At 32.3% G+C, this 10,392-nt stretch overlaps 2 protein-coding genes across 2 annotated transcripts; both read left to right on the forward strand.

Annotated features, from left to right (window-relative positions):
• The first annotated feature begins 1,533 nt into the window (after positions 1 to 1,533).
• On the forward strand, positions 1,534 to 4,340 carry LOC111642456. The gene has a single exon (XM_023388807.1). It carries the CDS (start codon positions 1,783 to 1,785, stop codon positions 4,315 to 4,317), a length of 2,535 nt encoding a protein of 844 aa, XP_023244575.1. The 5' UTR covers positions 1,534 to 1,782; the 3' UTR covers positions 4,318 to 4,340.
• A 965-nt stretch (positions 4,341 to 5,305) lies between these two features.
• Positions 5,306 to 8,224, forward strand: LOC111642458 (centromere protein C-like). The gene has a single exon (XM_023388810.1). The coding sequence runs from the start codon at positions 5,585 to 5,587 to the stop codon at positions 7,676 to 7,678; it is 2,094 nt and encodes a 697-aa protein (XP_023244578.1). The 5' UTR covers positions 5,306 to 5,584; the 3' UTR covers positions 7,679 to 8,224.
• The last annotated feature ends 2,168 nt before the right edge of the window (positions 8,225 to 10,392 follow it).

Consider the following 10,392-nt stretch of genomic DNA (forward strand, 5'->3'; position numbering starts at 1 on the left):
ATTCAACAATGACTGGACTTAACCATCATCTCACTTGTTGTCACATATGTATGTACAACCTCCTTGTGTATGCGATACCCTCTCCAACTGTTAAAACGTGTCTCCATTCATGTTAATATCAATGCTTTCTGGAAATTTTGTTTATAATTGTGTCAAGCTTTACCCAATGTTGTCTCTAATCGTTGTCACACACTTACATTATATTATTGTATTAAACTTTATCATCATATAATTGCCACCCATAATATCCACCTCTGTATCTACCTGTATATATCTGTATTTATTCCCTAAAAAATATTATGGGCTATGTTATCTCTGTTATTGTAGACTGCTGTATGCTTTAAACACCAGCTTGCTGGTGCTTTTGTAATGTTCCTTGGATATTAATAAACTAATTAAAAGTATCTGTTCTTATCTCGTGAAGAGCAGACGCGTTGTTGAGAGCTCCGTTTCCGGATTGAATTTAGCGCGGTTTTTGTGCTCTAGTTATAAAGTGTTTTATATCGTTGGATTTGCTAAAATATAAGGATTACAGTGGTGATATTGTTTTTAATGTGTGACCGTAACTTTTTTAGTTACGGTCGCTAGAATTTACCGCTACTTGAGGACCGCTCAGACAAAAATCGGGGACCGATTTCCCGAATTTATGGATAACATCTTGAAAGTACAGTAATAGTGAGTACAAATATTAACTTTTTGGAGGGTTAGATCGATTTTTGGAAAGAAATATTCGAACTCAAAAATTTGACTTCGGCGGGATTTGATTGGTCGCATCAACTCCGGACTTTAACTTTTTCAAAAACTTTTTAGTGCATCTTAAAGATAATGTCTTCAGCATTGCTCTCTTAAAATTTCGTTAAAAAATAGTAAATATTAACCAAGATAGAACAATTTAAATTTTTGACTAATTTGTTTACTGCTACAAATTGTACATTTTGCCGGTTGTTGCTAGGGCAACGGCCTCGTCGCTAACAAGCGTCTAGCGACCAGGCGCGTTCCAACTTACTCTGATGGTGTCTCCCTCTGTCGGACAGTTTAGGAACTATTCAGTATAGTGCAAGGTCTTTGGGTCAAGTAGTAGTTTGTTTGATATCCGAAGATTTGTCCTTATTGTTGAGATGGCCGACATCGTGAATGAAATACCTGAACTTATGGTTTCTGCAGAAACTGACATTGTAAATAGTTACACATGCACATTGTGCAGAAAGACTTTTAAACAGTTTCGTTATTTANGGGGGGCGGATAATCGAGGTTCTACTGTATCTTGTAAGTTTGAAGAGAATGTAGATTTTAAGAATGAGATGCAGACATTTGATTAATTTGTAAAATATCTCTGTCCTTTTTTATAAAATCAAAATTAAAGCAGCATTATAATTAAGTAAATGTGAAAGAAAACAATGCTAACAAGGTGTTATTTGAGAAATAACTAAAAAAAATTATTGATGTCTGTACTCAAGATTATGGTTATATGCTTGAAATTGTTATTAAATCTATATATATAAAACTCAAAGGTGACTGACATAGTGATCTATCAGCGCACAGCCCAAACAACTGGACGGATCGGGCTGAAATTTGGCATGCAGGTAGATGTTATGACGTAGGCATCCGCTAAGAAAGGATTTTGATCAATTCTACACAAGCGTCTAGCGACCGGGCGCGTTCCAACTTACTCTGATGGTGTCTCCCTCTGTCGGACAGTTTAGGAACTATTTGGTCTAGTGCAAGGTCTTTGGGTTAAGTAGTAGTTTGTTTGATATCCGAAGATTTGTCCTTATTGTTGAGATGGCCGACATCGTGAATGAAATACCTGAACTTACGGCTTCTGCAGAAACTGACATTGTAAATAGTTACACATGCACATTGTGCAGAAAGACTTTTAAACAGTTTCGTTATTTAAAAGTGCATACAAACAATTTTCATCCAGATCACGTGAACGAGTTAGTGAATCCAAAGAAGTTGCAGAAAGTGTTTAATTTTCCTTGTCATTTATGTTCCAGGAAATTCAATCAAAATCGCCGGCTACGTTATCATCTCCGGAATGACCATGGTGAAATAATTGAAACACCTGATAATTCGAACATTTTGAACTGTGGTCTGTGTGGTGCTAGTTATTCCAAAAAACTTCTGCTGGAACATTTTAACAGCGTTCATGAATTAACAATACAAGAAGAAGTACTGACATTTTCTTCAGTAGACTTGTTTATAGCATGGAAAGAAGAGACTGAACAAAAGACATATGCTAAATTTGTTAAAACTACCAGAGGTCCTGATTCAAGGTATGCAGGACAAGTCAAACTGTATTTTTCTTGTCACCGCTCTGGAATATATACACCCAAAGGTAATGGAATTAGACATCTTAAGACCCAGGGTAGCAGCAAAATAAATGCTTACTGCCCAGCAGGAATGAAGGTCATTCAAAAAGAAAATGGTGAATGTACTGTAAAATTCACAAAAACACATGTGAGTCATGACATAGACATGGGACATTTAACTTTAACAGCATCACAACGTTTCTCATTAGCAAGTAAAATAGCTGAAAAAATACCATTGGATGTTATTCTTGATGAAATCAGAGATTCTCTCTCTGATTCTACACTTCACAGACTACATCTGTTAACAAAAAAGGATCTCTACAACATTGAACAAGCATATAATTTACAAAAAGATGGTGTAAAGCACCAAGATGATGGAATATCTGTAGATGTTTGGGTAAATGAAATGAAAATTAATAATGACTCTTGTGTTTTATTTTATAAACCCCAAGGAATCTATTCAAATGAAACAAAATTAGTAAAAGAAGACTTTGTTTTAATAATAATGAATGATATTCAGCAGCACATGTTGCAACAATTTAGTGCTGATTGTATATGCATAGATGGGACACATGGAATGAACAGTTATGACTTTGAACTAACCACATTATTGATAATTGATGACATAAGACAAGGATTCCCTTGTGCCTTTCTTATTTCAAACAGGACTGATCAACTTATTTATGAGTTATTTTTTGAAAGCATTAAAGAAAAGGTTGGAATAATATCTCCAAAGGTTTTCATGTCTGACATGGCTGAAGCATTTTTCAATGCTTGGATTCAAGTTATGAATCAGCCTCAGTTAAGACTCTTCTGTACTTGGCATGTAGATCGAGCATGGAGAAGAAATCTCAATAAAATTCGTATCACAGAAAAGCAAGCAGAAACTTACTTAAAATTACGAGTGTTACTTCAAGAAAGAGATCAAGATGCTTTTTATCTCTTGGCAGATGAGATCATGAGGAAACTTAAAGAAGACCCAGATACCATTGATTTTGCTACATATTTTTCAAATGTATACATGAAAAATCCCACCTCATGGGCTTACTGTCACAGGAAGTGGAGTGGTCTAAACACAAATGCCCATTTGGAAAGAATGCACAGGACTTTGAAATATATTTATTTACATGGCAAAAATGTCAAACGACTAGATAAGGCAATAAATGCTATCATGAAGTTTGTAAAACATAAAACGTTTGACAGATTGATAGTACTTCACAAAGGCAAAGTTACTAGTAAATTAAGAGACTTAAGAAAATGCCATAAACTGAGTGAAAATTTAAGTTTGCAGGTCCTTGAACAAGAAGAAGGCTGGATTGTAGAATCTTCATCACAAAGAGAACTTTATCATGTAGAAAAAGTAACTAAGGACTGCAAGTGCCAGATAGTGTGTGTTCCCTGTAAAGCATGTATTCATCATTTCACCTGTACATGTCTTGATTCAACAGTTCATTGGAACATGTGCAAACATATTCACACAGTTTGCAGATATCTTCAAACTAAAGAATTGCAACAATTTCCAACAAAAAATAAAGAAAATGAACAAATTAATACAGAATTGCAATATGAATTATTAAATTCATCAAGTGCAGAAATGATTGATGAAAGATTGATTATTTTTGAAGATAAAAGAAAGGAAGAGTCGTCATTACTCATAGACAAACTAAACACACCATCAACTTCAACACCTTCAAGATTGCGAGAAAATGTTAGGAAAGCTCTTAAAAATCTTGAAGCAGGTCTGGAATCAATGTCTGAGAGCCAACTAGAAGTAGTAGATAAAGCCCTAAAATCTTTGGGTCCACAGCTTTCAGCCGTTGATGTAACAGACAAGTCTTCTTTTGTTTCAGCCCATTCAGTACCAGGTAACAAAAAAATTGACCCGCAGAAAAGAACTCTCTTCAAGACAAAGAAAGATGCAAAAAGAAAATATCAGAAATTAACTCCCAGCTTAGAGGAAATAGAGAGAACTGCTGCTAAAATAATTGTAAATGCTAAAACATGAATGTAAAAACTTTTTTTACATGGATGTTTTAGCATTTTGTAAATTAAAATTCTATATATTTGGTATTTCTATGATGTATTTTTCTTAACATGTTTTTAAATTTTTTTATATTTTAAAAGTTTGTGGTCATTTTAAAAAAGTTATTTTTTATTTTTAGAATACAGATTACCCAAAACAGGGTTTGTAATCAAGAAATAAAGTATCTGAAAAAAAGCATTTTTTACATTATCAGTTACATCACTTATTTAATCAGTTTTATGATTTAGGAATCTTGGAACATCTTATAAAAAGCAAAGAATTGAATTGTTTATATAAATAGCATACAGTGAATTGAAATTTATCTTTAATTATGGATATAAAATTCATTAGTTTTAGAAGATTCAATGCCATTTGTTTTAAGTCTATAGACAGTCATATTTCTTTACAGACTCAGTCTTCAGCTCTCTGACTTCTAACATCAAAGCTCTGGTGCCAGCCACTATTCAGAAAGTGTTTAATCTAAATAGAAAATTTTTTACATTACTCAAACCTAAATAGCAGCAAAGTGAAGTAAATGTTGAATTTTTTAAAATTAGTCTTTATTGACACAAATATCAAAATTTCTGGAAAAAAAATTAATTTTCCTTCCAATAAAACTAAAAACTGACACTTAGTTCTTATTTTTTACTTTATTTAAACTCTTTTCTGAACATATCATAGTTCCTAAACTGTCCGACAGAGGGAGACACCATCAGAGTAAGTTGGAACGCGCCCGGTCGCTAGACGCTTATGACGTTATTCAGAATTGACGAATGAACACAAAGCTAACATTTTCAAACGTAATCGCCCAAGGCATATCGGGAATGTAAAGTCTTTTTATAATCCATAAAATTATTCTCATTTTAACTTAAAGGTTTTTCTTTAAAAACATTTAAATATAATAAAAAGTATTATTAAAATCTTTTTATTACATTATAAAAAGTATTATTAAAATCTTTTTATTACAAATACTCGCTATGTAAATTTTAAATTCTGTTTGAAAGTTAGTCGAATAATCTTTTCTGTTTCTCACCATATACGTTCGAAAACGACTTATTATACGATTTAATTTATTTTGTGAATTAAAAACCACTGCGAAGTTAAAAATTTGTAGATAATTACGGGAAATATTTTCCGTAGCGTAGACCCACGTTTCACCGTTGAGGTGTGAAGCGGTCGAAAATGTGAAATCGAACGGCGGAAGGATATTTCCAACCATGTGCCGCGAATTCTGACTCGTGCCTTCAAAATGGCGTTGGAACGGAATTTTTCTTACATTACAAATCCGAAATTCGGAAGAAGAACGGGCAAAGACGTGTTGGGTGGAAAGACGGTAAGAAAGTTACCCGACGGATTGGAGTTGTTCGACGATTATTGGACCGATTCGGAGAACGAGCAGGTGAGTGATTCTTCAACAAACAATAAAGAAAATACTGGCTTTAACAGAAATGAATCGCTTGTCAATCAAGGAAATTCGAGTTGCGTGGGTGGAGACACCCCTTTTACAAAAAGCTATAGAAATAGCCTAAGTGTTAATGACAGTGCTGCAGAATCTATGGCTAAAGCATGTAAAGGAGTCTGTTTCCAAACTAGGAGAACGTTAAAGTTCTCTGATGATCAGACCCCTGCTCAGAAAGTTTGCTCTATAAGAAGGCAGAAGACGCCCAGACACACTACGGTGTCGTGCCCTGCCGAAAGCTCCAGTGGTAGTACTTCGTTACATAGGAAGTCACTTTACGTGTTGTCGGAGAATAATCCTACTGCTTCTAAAGATGGGAGCAGGGTTTCAAGATTGGGTAAAAGTCATCTGGATGGTAGCCTCTTTTCTGGTGGCGAGGATGCAGATGATGACTTTTCTCCCGTGTCGAAAAGCCGTGCTTCCAGCGGGAGTAAAGGTGGCAAAAAGCAAAAGCCGTCCCAAAAGAGTGGTTTCTCAACTGGTGATTTGAGTGAAAGAAAAGACAAAGCGAATAATGAAAAGAAGAAGGCCGGACGCAGTATGATTCCAAAATATGTAGCTAAGAAAACTGTAAATAAATCTGTTAGGAGATCTCCGAGGTTTACAAGTAATGTGATCTCTCTGGAAGAAGAACCACCTGATAAATTAGATGATAATACCTTTGTTTTGTCTCATTCGAATTACGAGTCGGATGAAGTTTTTTCTAAACATCATTCTGAACGTAATCACTCTAATAGAAAGAATATATCTTGTCAAAGTAATACTTCAAAACAGCATTCCAGAAGAAAGGAAGAAAGCTCTGTGAACTTTCAACAAAGTCAAGAAAATTCAGCATTGAATGCCTCTAAGAGAAATCAAAAATCAGTTTTAAATGACACAAATAATTCAGTTGCATCCCAATTTTCTGTTGATAATGCTGATTGGGAGACATATTCTTCAGATAGAGATGATAATACCAGTAAAAATAAATCACAGAAAGGAAATAAAGATGTTTCAAAGCAAAGTAAAACTCCAGTTAATTTAAACAAGAAACAAAATAAGTCATTCCTTGACACAAGTGAAGGAAAAGAACTGAATGGTTCCAATAGAAACTCAAGCAGTAGAAAAAGAAAAATGAATGAAACTGAGAAAATGGATAATGAAAAGAGTGTTAAAAAATCTAAAGAGAGAAAACTGTTAACTCTGCCTCCTGCTCAATCACCTACACCGGGAGTGAGGAGATCAAGGAGAACTCGTGTTCCACCTTTAGAGTATTGGAGAAATCAAAGATTAAAATACGATAAAGAACTTAAAACCATTGGAATTGAAGAAGGATTTGAATCAATGACTAAAAAAAATGTTAGAAAGAAGAAATCATCAAATACTAAAAGTAGTAAATCAGCAAATACATTACAGATGTCTAAATGTTCTGAATTATCCATACATGATAAGTCATTTATTGATGCAACAACTTCAAATGACTTAAATAAACAAGTATATTCTGCAAATGATTTTATGAATGGAGATCTAGCTATGCCAGAATTGGTGAGTTTCTACAAGTCTCTTGAATGGGTAACTCCAGAAGGAAATCAGTCTTCTAAAGATGATCCTTTACAACTTGCCAAATCATTAATTCTTCCCAATGTTATAACAGGCTTTATGAAAATAAGTTCACTTCAGGAGAAACCATTACAATATTTTCCAAAACATTCTGCCTTCTTTAATGTGTTGTATGGCAAAGTGGCTGTTACAATCAATGATACAACATTTATACTAGAGACTGGTGATACCTTTCACGTTCCAGTTGGTAATCCATATAGTATCAAAAACATTCGACGAGATAACGTAAAGTTATATTTTATAATGCTTCCCATTCCTGAAGAGCTAGAAGAATATGAAGTATAGACTGTGTGCAAAAGACTTTTTTTTGTATTTGAACTATAACTGATATATTCTGTAGTGTAGTAAGCACTAATGTTTAATGGGAATAATTTCATTTGGGGTTATTTTCATAAGCATATGTATCTCTGAACTCTCTGAAAGTTAAACTCTGAGATTTCAAATATTTTATTCTTACATACAAAGTTTTATAATTAAAGATGCATGAAATTTCCATAATGATTTCATGTGTCTTTTATTGGTATAAATTTACATTATGCTTTTACTACTATATATATATATATAAAAATACCATAATTTCATGTTATATAATTAATAAATACTTAAATTTCATATAGTTGTCTTTATTTTAAAATATGGGGAAGGAAAAAATGCTTTGATAGCACAAATGTACACAAAAATTTCATTTTAACATTAAGTAATGATGAATTTTGTACAGATACAGAAATTTTTTAATTCATCCACATTAAATATTTACATTCTTTGGAATTAAGTACAAAATTGCTATGGAGAACTTATCATACAGGAACATTTTTTCAATGGAAAAAGGAGATTTTATTTTTTTTTTATAAAAGGAAATGTATTTTGGGCCATGTGCCCCCTTCTCATTCCTTAATATGTATGGTAAGTTCTTTGTAGCAACTTTGTGCTTAATTCCAAAGAATAGTGAACAACAAGCAATAAAGTACTAATGTATTTACATTTTAATTTATTCTTTGTTTTTATTCATTTTTTGTTGTTTGTTTTTTGCAAATGAAAATTAAAATACATGTATTTCTTATTCAACAAAAAATAATTTTTTTTAAGTCATGCCTATCTAGTTCAAATAATGTAGCATTTGTATATTTACTTAGCCAGAAGTGGCCTAACAATAAATCTGGTTTGTTATTTAATTAGTCATTTAGTCTTAGGGGTCATCAATAAATTCTTTATAGAATCTGAATAAAAATGATTATTAAATGATTAATCAATTACTATACCATTATTTTATGAAAAATTTTTTTGTGAATTGGAACATAAACATTAAATCTCGTTTAAAAACTACTTACCCAATTGTCAAAGACAGTTTTAAGAGTAATCAACATAATACTTTCACCATTTTCATCAGAAAAATGTTTCTTTCAATACTTTCATAAACATAATTTTTATTTCTTTGTTAAGAAGGATACTTTCCATTTTATAAAATTTGTGATTCTCAAGTGTACTTTAGTTAAAGCACCAGTTAACATTACATTATGGTATGTAGGTTATTTTTAACTGTGGTGTCATTTTTTTGCATTCAATATTGTACTCTATATACAGGATGTCAAAAAGTTACTGTGCAATATGAAAGATTTAAGTTTTGCATATTGTAGTTTCTCTATGGCAAATGCTAGAAATGTCCCCTAGAGACTCCAAAATCTGGAGGAATGAGGTCTGGAGATGTAATAGGCCAAATTCCATGGGAGATTGTAATGGGCAAAAAAGTGTACCAAACACCAAAATGTATTGTGAGCAAGCAGTAATGCCATCTACACAAAGTAGAAATGTGGGACATAAACTTACGGGTCTTGTATATAATGCCACACTTATAACTTTAATGTTATTACAAATTTCTCATTGCATAGTAACTTTTTGACAACCTGTAAAACTGTTGTTACATTCTAAATTCATTCTTTTATTTATTTCTATTGCAACAACTTTTAAAGAGTTCTGACCAATATTCATGTTACTTTGTGTGTTGAAATAGCCACTATTTTAATATATAAAGCAGCAAGGACGCTAAACAGATTTAAATGACTTGGCTATTAAGTTATTTTAAATGGATTAGATAAAGCTTAAGAAGCCAATGTATGCAAAAATCATCTAAGAGAATTAATTTTGATTTTAAGAAATCCTGTGAAAAGAGTATTGTAATCCATTATTTGCACAAATTTTAATTTTTCTAAATGTATTCCATATTAATAGTTGGAGTATATTAATAGTTGGTATTCCATATTAATAGTTTAATTAACACCAGATATTATAGTAATATCTGGTGTTAATTAATAACTGTTGAATTGTAGAGTTGAGAATTTTCTGAATGTCTGAAGTCTAAACTTTGAGAAGGCTACATCATATTACATCCACAATCAAGTCCTCATTCATTGAATTCGTTATCATGATATTCTCTAACTAGGAGACACTAAATTCTCTCATATAAGTAACTTTATGGTCACTTGCTAGAGAACTTATGTTTGCTATTTTTTACAATTTGAATATCTATATATATAAAATTGCATGTCCTGACTAGGGTTTCTCATTTCCCGGGAAATTTGCCTCCAGCGGGATTACTGGACAAATAATTTCTTATCCCGGGAAATTCCGGGATGAGATAGTAAAATAGAATTTTATATGAATAAAAAAGATCATACAGGAATATCATAAATTCGAATAATTTAATTTATTTTCTAGTAAGTAACTAAAAGTGTAGGGCCACTCTCATCCATACGGACAGGTTAGGCTCAATTAATTTATGTTCTCCTACATTATAAGATGAAAGTAAAATAAAGCGTTTCATTGGGAGTTTTAATGATTACGAAAAAAATACTAATTTATTTCTAAAGATGAAATAAAAAATAAAGTGCGATGAGTGATATTTACTTTCAGCAAGTCTCCGCTGTTCAATGATGCGCAAACACAATACATAGATATTACATGAACTAACAAGTAGAGACTTGTAAAACATAGGTAATAATATG

Source organism: Centruroides sculpturatus, unplaced genomic scaffold (genome assembly GCF_000671375.1).
Source record: "Centruroides sculpturatus isolate CEXI.00-Female unplaced genomic scaffold, Cexi_2.0 scaffold1647, whole genome shotgun sequence".
Taxonomy (NCBI): domain Eukaryota; kingdom Metazoa; phylum Arthropoda; class Arachnida; order Scorpiones; family Buthidae; genus Centruroides; species Centruroides sculpturatus.